General features: G+C 23.4%; 1 protein-coding gene across 1 annotated transcript in view; it reads right to left on the bottom strand.

Annotated features, from left to right (window-relative positions):
* The window catches only part of LOC132919985 (protein prickle-like), a 172,415-nt gene extending 161,504 nt beyond the window's left edge, over nucleotides 1-10,911 (bottom strand). Inside the window, exons 1-2 of the mRNA XM_060981958.1 lie at nucleotides 10,616-10,911; nucleotides 3,151-3,217 (exon numbers count right to left, since the gene is read on the bottom strand). Coding sequence (XP_060837941.1) covers nucleotides 3,151-3,206 — 56 coding nt within the window. The 5' untranslated portion in view covers nucleotides 3,207-3,217; nucleotides 10,616-10,911. The remainder of the gene's footprint in view (nucleotides 1-3,150; nucleotides 3,218-10,615) is intronic.
* Nucleotides 10,912-16,559: the final 5,648 nt, after the last annotated feature.

Here is a 16,559-nt window from a genome sequence, read left to right on the forward strand (position 1 = left end):
TTCATATGTATTCGTAGACATGAACATATGAATTCATTTGTATAGAACAACACATCTTGACAAGTTTCTCGAAAATCGATTTTTCTATTCAAACTATCTCGCAAGTAATTAACTAACGTGGAACAATGTATTCAAATATTAAATGCTTAATCATTATATTAAGTTTACGTTTCAACAATTATAAATTTATATTATATATAAACTATACCAAAGTAAAATAATATGGTGTTAAATATTAACAAAGTCATTAACAATCTTATATATATTTTCTTATTTTAGGTTTAGTGATGCGAGAATCGCATATGTGTGGGTGTAAGACATTAGTTATTAAATGTTACAAATATTGTATACGAAGAAATAACAACATATTTATGTATTTTACATATCACAATACTATTCACTAAAAGTATTTTAGTATTATAATTATTAATTACCTAGTATTGTGAATAAATAACAATTAAAAATAATTTAATATAAAATGTATATTATCTAATTAACTAAGAGCGTTGTGATTAATGGGGTTAAATTAGACAACGCAAACACACATATTTTCTACTGTCAATAGGTATAAAATAATAAATTTATAAGAATAAAGGGTCTATAATAGCCCAAAATTAAACACATATAACTAATTAATATTATTAATATTGATTTAAAAATTGACTTAAATTTATTTTTGTTTATATAATCTGTATTGCATTTAAAAATCTATAGAAGTGCTACTTGAAATATATTATGAGCTTTCATATTGGTTCAAAAAGGGTTAATAAAATACCTACATTGTTTTAGAACTAATTGAACACTCACAATCTAATATATTGTATAATATACACTTAAGAGGACGCCATGCCCGCATGTGTTATCTCTGTCTTACTAACGTACATCATAACAAATTTTCGTTCAGTAGAATACATTTTGTGACGTTAGCTTTAATATTAGAGTAAATTTACCTATTATCAAATTTAAAGGTACGAAGATTATCTAGACAATGACATATGATTTTATTGATATTATCATTTTAAAGTGAGTTATGAACATTTTAAAATTGTTATATTTTACATATCTGTAACTCACTTTAAAATAATAATATCATTAAAAGCATATGTCATTGTCTAGAATCTAGACTCTAGATAATATTCTTACCTTTAAATTTGATAATGGATAAATTTACTCTAAGATTAAAGCTAACGTCACAAAATCTATTCTACTGAACGAGAATTTTTTATGATGTACGTTAGTAAGACAGAGACAACACATGCGGGTATGGCGTCCTTTTAACTAATTTATACAATGTGATTTGCGGACTGCGGTGCATACTAGTTGTCTCCCAAAATAAATGAATTGTCTCCCACCTTTGTCGTGAATAAAAAAGTTAACATACACTAGTTGCTAGTAGATGACCAGGTAATTCATAGTTATTATATACAAGTTGCCACCCAAGAATTTTCACATTAATCGCCTCTCGTATACAATTATAGTTATTTAGAATCATTGAATATTTGAATGTTTTATTATTATTAAAAATATCAAACTTAAGTACCTATATAATATATATATATAATATTTACATTTATACTGCAAATAATAGATACACAATTATACTAAAAACAATAATAATAAAAAAAAAATTGTTAATTTTATAATAATAAGTTAATATAAAACAAGTGGTATAACCTATCCAATAAATAGTCAATAAAACAAATGTAGATATGGTAATATAATGGAAAAATTATTTATTACATTGCATAGGCTTATATTTTTTCGCTAATATTTATAGGTTCTCAAAATTTGATTTTTTTTTTCATTCGGCTTTTTTATTTGAATATCAATGAAAATTATTTTATTTCTAATTTATAATCGTGCATGTGTTTAAGAGTTATTCGAACTTTTTATTAAAATTATAGTCTCGGTCTGAATTGGTTTTAAGACTTCGATAAATTTATGTGTATTAGTATATTCTAAAATAGATAATAAATTTGTTATGAAAAGATTCACATGCATTGGTTGTACGCTGAATGCTTGAATTTTTTTCTAACCATAAATGACTACGAAAAGTTGAACCCTCTTACTTCGAAATTAAAAACGTATGTTGATACATGATGTTTGAAAATATTTGTTACCACTTATACATTTATTACCAGTCCATTAAGAGGCAACTAGTACTAGACCCTTTTCGTTTACGATAAAATTTTGGGTACGCCAGGAGGCAACTCGTATATAGTTGGAAGGTAATTCGTATACAAATTATTGACCTTTTTTGACTTTGAGAGGCAACTAGTATGCGCCCGTAATTTGGTACTTCGTGTTATACCACACGTATTTACTTTTTTTTCTCAATGCCTTATAACTTACCACCTACAAATTATTGTACTTATGCACAATGTATCTACTCAATAATAGTGTATTAGTTCAATATATGTATTTCTTAAGTTTACAGACTCACACCTAATTGATAGATATATTATTAATTTTATGAACTCGTTTTATTATTATAAATTTGTAATATGGTTTATATAGAATAGTTATTTATGAAATAGGTATTAAAATAAGTCTCTTGATCCGTTTAAAATTGAAATTACATAAATAATACATCTAGTCATTGATTTGATACCAAAATTTGATAAATATATTCTTATGAGTTAGTTTACTTTACCATGTATTATAAAATAAAATACGAACAGTCTAAAGTCAGGTTTATCTAACCACATATATTTATAATTCATAAAATAAATAAATAAATAATAATAACAATTTTAATAAGTTTAATTTTTTTTTCATGTCTATTTTTGATTGCCTTATAACCTAATACCGGTACTATTCGGACGGTACAGTTACTATTTACACGATTTAATACGAGTATCTAACATGTTTTTTTTTTTGTTTTTATCTGCATTGATCAGATACGTACTGCTTTAAATTATCTAATATCCTAATATAAAAAATATCCTTAACAAAACTATGTTGAATTATGATAAATGTGTATCGAATACTTAGATTGATGGTTCATGAAAAAAAAAATGTGTATAAGAAAAAAGTAAATTTCAATTTCACGGTTTTTCATACAGTCCAAACTAATAGTTATACAGGTCATTGGCAGTTCTCTAAATTATTTGTGTTATCTATACTACTTAAACCACGTATTAGTCTTACCTCCAAAAATGTTGAACGAATTCTGGACAACTGTCACATTTTCTACACTTAGACATTTCGACTATTTCTGAAAATAAATATTAAATTAGTGATTTTTACTTAAGAGTTAAGGGTTATGGCTAATGTTATTATATTTTATATCAATTTAATATTGACAAACTAAACATACATATATATATAGCTTCATGTAAAAAATATTTTCAGTGTCTTAATATAATTAAAGAATTAGACTTTTCAATTCATACAGTAATGTATACACCGTAAATAGGGTTCTTAAATTTTCACTTAGGATTTTTTTCACGGTATCAAAATATAAAAATAATTTATATTAATATATATTTTTTAATATAACCTCCTGCCATTGGAAGTCTCGGTGAATATCACTGGTATAAGTAACAAAATCAATAGATTTAAACATTCAATAAATTAATTAAATTGATAAACATAACATTTTTCGATGATAAAAGTTTAAATGATTTATTTTAAATAACTCAATCAGTAAGTACGTATATACATAATTAGTGCCACGATTAATAATGTTAGTTAATTATTTTGTATTTTTATAGACTTAAATAGTTTGTGTTAGTTATTTCTAGTTAAACTTCAATTACTATTACTAGTATTACTACTATTTTAACTAAAATAACGTGCTACTAATATTTAATATATCCTTTTAAGTTTTTTTTTTTTTGTTAAAACATCTATTGTACAAATACTTTTGATAGATATGTACTTAGACGCAATCATTTTAACATGCATACATTTTACTTAATTTTGTTTTATTACGAATAAATAAATAAATTTAAATAATTACACAACCTAAATTAATAAGTATTGATTTCAATTCACAATTTTCGTTAAATTAATTAAATGTCAAGAAAAGACAGTTCAATGATTAAAATAATTGTCTCAAAAATTAAAAATGTTCATATTATAGATATGAAATATTGGTTAGGCTACTAGTAATACAAAAAAATAATAAAAAATAATAGTTTTCAGTTTCAAAATACACAATAGCCATCTTGGAGGACTAATTACGGATACCAAGTTAAAATAATATTAAATTTCACTACGTTCACATAACTACTAGTAAATTATGCTATATTGTATAAAAATGTCGACCACGATCACATGTAAATGTTGTGTATCCATTGTTCTACAAAGACATATATCTTGCTAACCAGATCGCCTATTGATTTCTTTATGGCATTCCTATTTATATATTTCCAAAATACAAAAAAAGTAAATAATAACTATCAGAATAAATCTAAAAATTTTCGTTCCAATATTTTACTAGAAAAATAATTCATATCAATGAAACACAATCAGGTGCATATTATATGTTCAAGCATCAATTGATGAAGAAATAATTAATTGATCTCAATTAATTATGCGTAATAATGTAGAAATCATCAGTTTTTAAAAAAAGAAAAAAATGGTTAATTGTTTAAAATTATAAATAATATTTATTTATTTTAAACTTAAATTATTTCTAGTTTAATTCATTTAAATTATTGATTTATTTAAAAATGTATCATTTCTATTAATATGTATTAACATTCATCTAATTTTTAGTATACTACAGTCTACAATGTAATATAACGTACCCATATTAAAAAAATATACCTTATTATAGCGAGCTTATTAGTTTACAAACTCATTAAATTATTCAAGTGAACTATATGGATTTTTTTTATTATACAACATACAAATAACACCTTTTAAATTATAGTTCGTTATACAGTCGTATAAATAATATTTTACTAAACAAAACATAATGTATCCAAAAAAAAATTGTTCATTTAAATATGATTTGTATAATATTACGAAACCGTCGTACCCTTATAGATATATTATAAATATTTATTAATCATAATTTTACCACTAAATAAAATGCCAGTTATAAATGTTTAAACCTAGTAATCAATCAATATCAAAAATAAATACTAAAGATATTTAACATTTTTCTTCGTCTAGTGATGAATATTTATTATTTAAATAAGGAGGGGTTGATCTTCTCCCCCATTGTCAATTACAATGAGAATAGTTGCAGGGTACATACCAGAAAAAATATATGTAGCCTGTGGGTAAAATTAAGCTGTGTGAACATAATATTATTTCTTTGTACTCCTTCAACTATAGCGTAGGAGATATAAACGTGTTACAATATATTAACGAACTGGAAAACGGAAACACGCGATGTTATCTTCGATTTGATTATTTATCGGTATAACAGAGCCCGTAAAATTCAAATATTTAAGTATTACTTAAAACTGCATTCACTGTATATTTATATAATCATGAGTAGTAAATATTTTTAAAAATATAATTTCACCAAGTTCAATCATATAAGAAAATTAATTAACAGTTTATTGTCATCAAAAAAACCATAATGAGTATATTAATTGTTCAACAATATTATAATTTATACAACTATATAAATTACTGATTTAATAAAAAAAAAATGTTACGATTAAAAAATTAAATATATTTACCAAAAAAATACCTAATATATCTAGTAAAACATAGATTTAATTTAAACGTATCAGTTGTATATCATTAAGCAATAAAAAAAATGATGAAAGATGTTTAATATCTGAAAAATAATTATAACAACTATTATAATTTATGGGTTTAATCAAAATATTTTTCAGGTTCTAGAATATAGAAAAACTTTTTAAAAAAATACTTATATATGAAATACCTATATTTGGATATACTTATTAATAACACTTTATTAGTTAACAAACTAATTAACCAATTTTAATTTCTATAAATAATTATCAAAAATACGTATCAGGATTAAAAAATATATAAATATTGTTTATATTAAATAAATTTGTTTAACATTGTAAAACAAGTGAATTAGTGAATACATTTTACAATATACATATTATCCAAGTCCTAAATATAAAATGCAATAACACAGTAGCTAAATGCTAAGACAGTAAAAGAAATAATAAAGAACGAGTTGACGTAGAAAAACAAAAAGAAGTTTAAGAGGACTTGACTGGGATATAATCATCATTAATTAAACGGATGTTGATCTTATCCCGGTCAACAGTTGAATCGTATTCAGAACCAGTCCGAACCGAGTGTGTGTTTGTGCAGTAGTAGAATGCGACAAGTTACTGCCTTCCGATTGGATCGGTATAAATTATACAATTGCATGCCTAGTGCCTACCTTTATATGTATTATTACTATACATTTGATATCTATAACGGGATGGACCACTTGACTCCCGGGAAATAAAAAAATATAAAATAACCGTCGACAAGACCCCAACTTCATGAAATAAAAATAAATGTTAAAAAAAGTATTTAATCAAGAATTTTACATAAAATCAACTAAATGTAAATGTAATTTAACAAGATATTTTTCAACTAATAATACCCTTGAAAATTTTTTTATATATTTTTTTTAATATTATGATGACTTATTATTGCAAAACATAATTATCAAATTTAACTTGATTTAACATTCACATCATGAATATTATTAATTTAGTATATATTAGTCTAATATATTTTTATTTTTATCAAAAACTTCCGAACGTTATCATATTGTAATAGGCATTTAACTATTTAAGATTTAAGTATGTTTTCCAATATCATATTATACTTATATTATACCAAAATACATACAACTAACAAAAAAATCATTAATTTAATAGAACGTATAATTAAATATATACAATATAATCAAAATTATATACTTGTTACTAAGAATAATTCATTTCTGTTTTCAATGTTAGGGTGTATTGAAGGTATCATTATAGGGCGGTCTAAGAGTCATAAAACAGATGGAATTATAAAATATGATTAAATACTTTATCTTTATTTTAACAGTTGAATAATACAACGTAAATAGTTTTCACAATAACTATTATTTTTAATTTTACTTTGTTAATATAATTAGTTACATATTATAGTATTATATTATACTATAATATATATGGTTAAAATAATTAGGTACAAATATAATATAATATATGTAAAAACCGTGAATATTATTATTTATTAATCAAAACATATAAGTTTTATTTTTAATTTTCCAAATACTTATAACAATATATATTATGAAATACATCACAAAATCAAATCAATTATAATGATTAATGTTTCAAAATGAAATACTATGAAAAACGCTTTAAAAAATTTACTTTTTAATAATAATTATCAAATACAATAATTTCAATTTCAATTTCTATAGTTAAATTTAAAAAAACATGATGGTACTATAAATATAGCAAATAAAACACAACAATTATAGAATATATCATTACAAAAATCTTCATTACAAATAATATCAATTATGAAACATAATAAATTGTTAACAAATATTCAAAGCGAATAAGTATGTTAGTAATAATGAACACATAGATACCATACATTTTAATATTTACAACAATATATATTAGCAAATATTTTATATTATGTGTAGTGAAGATCTTTCTTAATTTCGAATGTACACTCTTGATTTATTTTAGGGACTAGGGACCTATATTTAATTTTTATAAATGTTATGTATAACCAATATATTTTTTATATATACCTACTATATTTCTTACATTTTACTATTACTTCTAGGAAAGTGATGTGGATTTTACATGAAAAAATTTTTTGGTTATTTACCAAACACTTTTACCGATGGATTTACCAGATTTACGATATAATGATAAATTTTTATTAAAAAATTAATTTATAGTATACTTATTGAATTGTTTTACAATATTAAGTAAAGAAGGCAATAAAACATAAAATAAAGCAATAGTCTTTAATTCCTTTATTACAAATAATAATTAATAATTAATAGTTATTGTTTTAATAAAATTTAGAATAACTTATTCATCAAAATAAAATATAATCAAAATAATTCTTATCAGTAAATTTATGATGATCATTTCACTACTATAGTACCATCATATCTTAGATTTTATTATAAAAATTTAAATTAAATTATTGTATTTGATAATAATTGATATTATGTATTGTGAAGATTTTTAGAATGTAGATCTAAAACTGTAGTTTTGCAATCATTTATATAAGTGCCTACTATTGAAAGACTGAATATTAAGTTGTATTAGTTACGTGTCTATAAATGACTAAATAAATAAAATAATGTATATGGTTTATTTCAATAAACCAAATATAGGTCTGACAATTTAAAAGCTTAGTTAAAAAAAATAAATAGGTAATCATTATGAACATTTTTGTCATTTAACAATAAATAAAAAATAAGATAATTTTTAAAAATTAAATAAATTGGGAATTCAAATTTATTTAATTTAAGAAATTACGTTTGTTGTTGAAAATAATGAATCTCATACAACTGGAATGACACAAATTTTATTTTGAGTGTTATAAAATTATTAGATAACTAAACAGTTAATTAAATATGAATTATAAACAATCAACAATAAATATCAGGTGTATACAGTGTATACTATACACTATACATATACTGAGCTGTCAATATATTTTAGAACAATAAAAATAAATAAGTACATTACCAAACATCAATAACCAACAGTAATTTTTAAAAAATTATTAATTACTATATATTACTATATATGACGGTAACATATATAATGTTACAAGTGGTAGACACCACATTAAGCATATCTATCGGCTTTTTTATTATCTTTATTTATTAATTTAATTTTAAAAATGCAATAATGAAATTAAATTCTGAACCAAATTTTGCCTGTTGTAATTTTTGTCTCTGTGTCGACTACGGAGAAAATAACACTTCGGGTTTAACTTTAATTTACCATTTTATACCTATTGTAACCAAAATTTATATTTTATCTAACATTTATTATTACAAATCTTTCGTGAAAACGAATTAAAATGCTGTTCCCTTCAATTTCGCAAAAAGCGGTCTTTTACTGCATTTTAATTCTATGAAATATAAATATTAAATTATAAATTAGTAATAACCTATCTCTTAAACATTGCCAAAATCAAATATTTTACTTCTAGAGTTACGACTTTTTATTAAGATAAATTTATAATGATTTTTTTTTATTGCAATATCTTGCAACTAATAAATTTTAAAAATGTATTCCTTGAATAAATACCAAAAATAGAATAAACTGGTTTAATAGTTAATAAATAACTTTTTCGCGTAATTTTTAAGTGTATTTTGACAAAATACCCAATCAAAATGTATATTATTCAAACCGGTAATGTTCTGAAAACATATTAATTGAGGACTTAATCGCTGTAATTTCGTCTATCGTGCACCGAACCTGTGCAGCTGCAGGCTAATCCAGTCACCATAGACACAAGAAACGCCTGCATTTTTCTCAAATCCGTCCGTGACTCACTACGCCCATAACATTAACTCCAGCGGGGAAACAATCCTACTTGAACATACGTGATTAGATATTATTATTATTATTATTTTCCCCACGCGAACAATATTCTTTTGTACCTACATTTGAATAACACACATGGGTAAACAAATTTATAAGAATTAATAAGTAGAGCCCCAAAAACTGTGTGGGCAATGAATTCTGTTTAATTGTTGTTATGTATAATATTAGCTATTATTATGTAAATGTGGTAGTCCGCTTAAATGTAATGATTTTGACACTATTGTGTACCTCGACGTTTAAACGAAAAAAGTCACTTAGTCACTGGTAACATAGGATGATGTGCTTAGAAGAATTTAGATCTGACAGAACTGAGACAAGCCCTGAATCCCGATAAACTACAGTAAACATGAGTGGAACAATTCAATGCCAGATGATTTTGTTAAGATTTAAAGCATGCCATACAGAAAAACATTGCATGGTTACATAGTATTGAAGTCACAAACCAACAAAATATATTACAATTGTGCCAAGAAAACATAAGACATTTATCCTAATAATATTTTCTTTTATATTAATAATATTTAATAAAAAATATATTTAAAAATAAAAAATATTATTTAAAAATTAAATCTGTATAATATTTTACCGAATTGTTGTTTGTAATAAGTTACACTAAGTTAATAAAAAAATTTAAATTAACAAATTTAAATATTTTATTGTGATCTAATTTCATAACTAATTTATTTATATTTTACAATATGTTAAATTAATGACTTAAAGATTTAATTTGTGTTAATTAAATAGGTACCTATTAATATATAATTATTTATAATTCTCCTTATAAGTTATAATTATCATTTATATACATAGGTAGTTTAAATCTATAAAAATATATTATAATTTATAAGTATATAGGTTCTTGAATTTAAAAGAACTTAAAAGAAATAACAATATGACATAGGTATTCTATGAATTATCGCTTATCTAATAAAAAAAAACTTAGTACGATATTCCTAGTAGGTACTAAAATGGTTATTTTGTTAATTAAATATAAAAACTATAAAATAATATAGAATAATATATACAATTTTCTTTAGCTTCTGTTAACTATTTAATGCTTAGGTATTAAAAATTATGATTACCTTTTATTAAATTTAAAAAAAAAATGTGTTCTATTTTAAAATCCAGTGGCACTTCAAAGTAAGTTTAAACACATTTTTTAACACTAAAGAAGAAATAAAAATTATTGTAGATTGAACTTCCATTAGAATTATTTCATACAAATAAATGAAAGCAAGTAAACAATAATCAATATAATTAAATTAACAAATAAATTTTAAACCCCTAAACTAAAGGATGTAAACTATAAGAATACAACAAAAACACCCAAACACGTAACAACCGTTGCGCATGATCACTTCGCGAACGTTCACTTCGTCGTCACAACACTAACTGACCATTCGCCAGACGCGTTTTCCCGACGAGTTACCGGTTCAAATTTCTTAGTGGTGGCGCGGCAGTACGTTAGGCGACGTTCACAGACAATCATAAGTACAAAAAGGTAACTTTTTAACAAAAGCTCAACATTTTTTTATTTGTAAAAATAGATACTGTATTAATTTCTTAAAACCTTTGCAACTACACTACAAACGTTGAAGTTAATATTAATAATATAAAATTAACGAACATAGTCTAGATGAATGTAGACTATTTTTAAGAACTATTAAATATCTTAATTATAATTTATAATCATTTTTAAACATTTTGCATTTCAAAAATTGGTTTATCAAAACATAAAAAGTTGTATTTGTTTAACTGATGTGTTACAAATAAACTCGTAATTGTTCATAAATTCATATAGGTATGTATATTAATAAAATATTTATTAAACTCTCGTGGGCCATGTATACAGTTTATTTATATTATAATATACACAATAATAAACAAACACAATCAAGTTAATTCAAAAAATAAAATTTATTTAATAAACCTAGCTTACTATTTTATGTAAACAAGAAAAATTATTAAAATATTAATATTATTATATTATTATTTTTTAACATATTTTATATAATTATTAATAATATAATATAGTTTTTTTTATTAAATTAATTTGAATTGCATCATTATTATGGCTCGGAAGTTGATGACATGTAAATATAAGTTTTCACTTATTTTTGTTTTAAATACAAATCTAAATACTAATTTCAATTAAATCTTATCTAAACTTATTTTGCATTTTACATTTTATTTAAATTTCAGGTAATTTTTAAAAAAATTTCACTACCTTCTAATTGAAAGAAAAATCACGTACGACTTTTTATTTCATCTAATATAAATATTATCAGAATCAGGGTTTAAATCAAATATATAAAAATTTAAAATTTAAAATCAAATAATTTTTTATTTTAAAATCAGGTACCTATCTTTCTATTCATGTGACAAAATATTTGTATTTTTTTAATCATCGTACCTAACAAATATATATTATAAACAATTTTTATAAAAATAAAAGTATAGGTAGTATTAATTTAGAGGTTTATGATTAGTGAGTTATTGATAAGTATTTTTAAATATAAATCGATGATTTATAATCCAATCCACCTTTAATTATGAAAATAAATTAACCATACTTCATAGAACTTTTCGAACTTTTACAGTACCAAAATATTTGCACAATCTTTAAGTATTTGTAAGCTCAAATTCATGATTTAATAGTAACCCTTGCCCCTTACTTTATTACACTTAAAAATGAAGTCAAAAGAAGCAGTCAACAATGACACAAGTAATACATAATAAGTTTATTAATAAAAATAAGATTAACTCATCTGTATCTATAGTAAAAATAAACTCGAGTACAAATTAGTGTACAGTTTCTAGCTAAAGCTCACAAATTTTAAATCATCTTTCATCGACTTATAATTTTATTTTGGCTATAATATTATTCTATTCTAAAAATTATTCAAAATGTGGACTTTTTTATAAGCTATAATTGAGTATTATTTATCCCAGAAATATAAATACTTGGTTTTAGATCTAACTAAAAATCTACGTAATGACTTGTACTTGAGTTTTTATTTAATTTTATATTCTGCGCGAAACGATGAATGTATTGATTTTACAAGGATGCGGTATTTTTTTGTAAATGAACACGTTAAGTTGTCAATAAAACACTTCAGTTTTCAAGAATGGGGGTGGTTTTGAATATCAAATTGAATCTAATTGGTAAATTCAAATTTAACAAATATATAATACTATAATAGTGACCGACTCGACCTTACCTACCTTTTTATTGTCGAACTAAAATTATTATTTATACCTATATTTATTATTTATTATTTGTATCAATGTTGACTTAATTTTTAGGGATATTTAATTATGAAGAGACTGTTACATACAAATTAGACACAACATAATATTTTGGCATATATCCAAGCATAAAGCTTCTATCAAAACCAACCTTTAGTGAGTATGAATTGAATACATGATAATAAATAAAACACAAGCTCTACATATTTGAAATTGTACATACAAAATACAAATACTTACAAATTGTATATATTTTGGAATGGTTAAAAACTTGGAAACGACAAAACAGAAATTTTCAAAGAAGTTGGCCACAGTTTAAACTTTTATGGATAAATGGAAACGAAAAAACGTATAAGTTGTCAATTTATTTATTCTTAATAATACTTCCAAATGAGCTACTAATTATTGAGAAAACTAATTATACACTTTTAATTTGGGTGGCTAACTTTACGGACCTTTTTGTATTATATTATTTAATTCAAACATTTAACTAATAAAATTAAATACATAAAAATTAATTAGAAAAAGTATTTTAATGACTTTCATAAGTCATATTTGCATTTATTTAAATTGTTATTTATGTTATTAGATCATCGACTTCTGAGCATTATTCATTATTAAACATTATTTAAATTTTTAAACAAATATCATGAATAAAATGTTAACATTAAATACGTAAAAATACGAATATAATAAAAATAAGCGAATAATTGAATACTCGAGTGAATACGTAATATGTTTGTAAGTACATGGAATTTTTCAGTTCACAGTTTTCAATAAATTAATATTATATTCATGTAATTTGTTTCCATTCATGAAATTGAACATTTTATAATTGAGATATTATTTAAATGTGTTCAAAATCCTTAATTGATACAAAATGTATAAGTTATTGAAGTGGTAATAATCTTGTACAGTAAATTTTATAAAAAAATAACTTAAAAAGTTATTTATTAGTAAACTTTAACTAAAAAATAATTTCCTTGATAAATAAATGAACGAATTCACCACTTAGTTTAATTTTATGCTTATGAACTAATCTTTTTATAATAATTTTAATTTATTTTATTTTAGGTAGTATAGGTATTTGTATAGTGCTTTAATATTTATATTTTTTACAATATTTTAACTCGAATTGTTGGTAATCTTGTTTACTAACAGAGTAGAGACGGAATTAAAAAGTTATGTGTAACCAATATTACTATGTTTAAATCTTATTCCAGTGATGGCCGATAGAACTATATTTTATTTTTTCATCATCGACGGGATCTAACCAACATAAGTATTTGAGTTGAAATGGAGGTGAAGTAACTTAATTTTATATAATATTTTATACAGCCGTTGGCATAATGCACCGCTATGGAGACAAAATAAAATCATGATTCGTGAAAAACATTAATAGGCACTTACGATATCAGCACTGGCCACTGGTCCCCTAACCACATTTGTATATAATATACGCACGACGCGAAAATGCACTTATCAAACTCGCAATATCGAACTAACGTAATTCATAGGTCTTAATAAACAGACTTTTCCAGGCACGTGAAAAATTGGATTTTATTTTGATGTAGGTTATCAAGTTAGAGGTGACATCGAACTAAGCTTATCGGCTAGGTTCATCTCATATTCGAAAAAAGTTAAGAATATCGTGTTTGAATCCAATGTCAGTGGTCATCTAGCATAAGTTTAGAATTCCTAATATAAGTGCACTTTTAGTTTTCTCACGTATTTATGATATAATTCGTGTGAAAAGCCATGAGCAAATCTAGTGTAACACCGTTTTCAAACAAAATTGATTTTGGTTTTTTTTCTATTTTATTTTAATTTAAAAGGTATGAATGAAAGAAATTTAGGAAAATTTTATAAAAATTTTTATCAATATAAAAAAAATATAGTAATTATAATTGTTCTAATTATTAGTTTTGTTACCTACATTTTAACTTAAACTAGTATTTGGATTAATTATTTAAAAAAAAAAGTATATAATAGTACCTATTTAGACATGTAATATAATATAATATTTATATATTTTTTTTGTAGTTAGAATATTTTTGCAGTGTCAAGTTATAGTTTAAAAAAATTAATTTTACAATGGAAATTATTGATTCCAATTAAAATAATTTCAAACTAGGTATATTATGACTATGAGGGGTCACATGTATGTTATTAAAAATACTAGGAAAAAATATAATTTGTATTTTTATCTGTGCACTTTTATCCGACAACCCAAAAAAAGAGTCAAATTCTTTTAAAACGGTATTACACATATATATTTAGTAAGTATCGAAAGATGTTGTGATGGCTTTGGATAGGCATTTTAAATGTTTCTATAAATGTTGAAATTGTGTTTCCCTACTATTCTTTTGGGAAATATTGAATTTTCATTTGGACTGTTTTTATTTACACGTACCTGGGACACCTGAGTATTTCCACCGTTAAAAGCTAAAAGTAATTCGATCGTCGTATTGAAGAATATACACTTACAAATGAATCACGCACTGCACCTAAAAAAATAAATTGTAAGTTCAACATTGACAAAACGCACTTGCCGAGTGCTGACACACGGACGTGGTTAATCGGAAAACCCGAAAAATTGAGACCAGTATAATGGGCGACGATGACGACGAGCTGACTGCAATTTTGACGTTTTAGTAAAATTAGGTAAGAAAAGGTTTTACGCCACAGCGCGCTTAAATGCAGTATCGAAAACCTAATCATTTGTATTTACCAACATACACATTCAAATTTGTTGGTTACATATATATTTTGATATGTATGATTTATTTAAATAATAAAGCGTTTGAAAAGATAGAACTTGGACTGCAACACCTCTAAATTAGTTGATTGAGCTCCACAGTCATGTCAGAGTTTGTATGTCCTATCATTTGTTAAAAACATTTTTAGATAAATTTAAATTCTTTCATCGGATAGTAACAAGAACGCCATCTGTCGCCGCCACTTTTGCCATTTGAAAAAACCATGCAAAATTTCTTACGATGGTCATGATGTATAAATATTGTAAATAGATAGCACTGCTATATAGGATTTTAAATATTTTTTTTATATTTTGAGCAGTGTGACGAATGTCTTGGTTCTACGATATTTTAGTTTGACCTGTTTTAAGATATTTTTAAATCTATCAACATGAATTTATCTTTTTATCATTAAAAACATAATTTAAAAATTATAAATCAATTTATCAATTAAACAAAAATTAAAATGTTAATTTATTAGGTAACAATTATACTTAAGTAGAATCTTAGGTAAATAGAAAATTTTTTTTTTTTATAGTTTATCTAAGATTTTACTGGGTGTATTATTTACAATAGAACAATAAATTTTAATCATATTTTTAAATTTAACTAATATAAATTAGAAACAATCTAAAAAGTTATAATTTATACTTTACGATGACGACACAAATATTTTACATTTGAATTGTTTATTGAATACTTATTTTATTTATACAAATATTTTGTTTAGCCTAAAGCACATTTAATAAGTACTACTTACAACATATATTAGTTACTTTACAACTCTAGAATTTTTATTTTTATTATAAAAAACAAATTGTAAAAATATCAATAATACATAATTATTTAAGACAGTGTTCGTTGTCACCCAGATCTACTTCAATTATGCCTATATTACCTGAAGATAGATAAGTGTAAATTTTTTTTTGAGTCTGTAAGAACTGTATTTGTTCTTTATACATTGTGCATTGTATATTTGTATCATAATAACTTAAACTTTATAATAATGTAAACAATAAAA

Source organism: Rhopalosiphum padi, chromosome 2 (genome assembly GCF_020882245.1).
Source record: "Rhopalosiphum padi isolate XX-2018 chromosome 2, ASM2088224v1, whole genome shotgun sequence".
Taxonomy (NCBI): domain Eukaryota; kingdom Metazoa; phylum Arthropoda; class Insecta; order Hemiptera; family Aphididae; genus Rhopalosiphum; species Rhopalosiphum padi.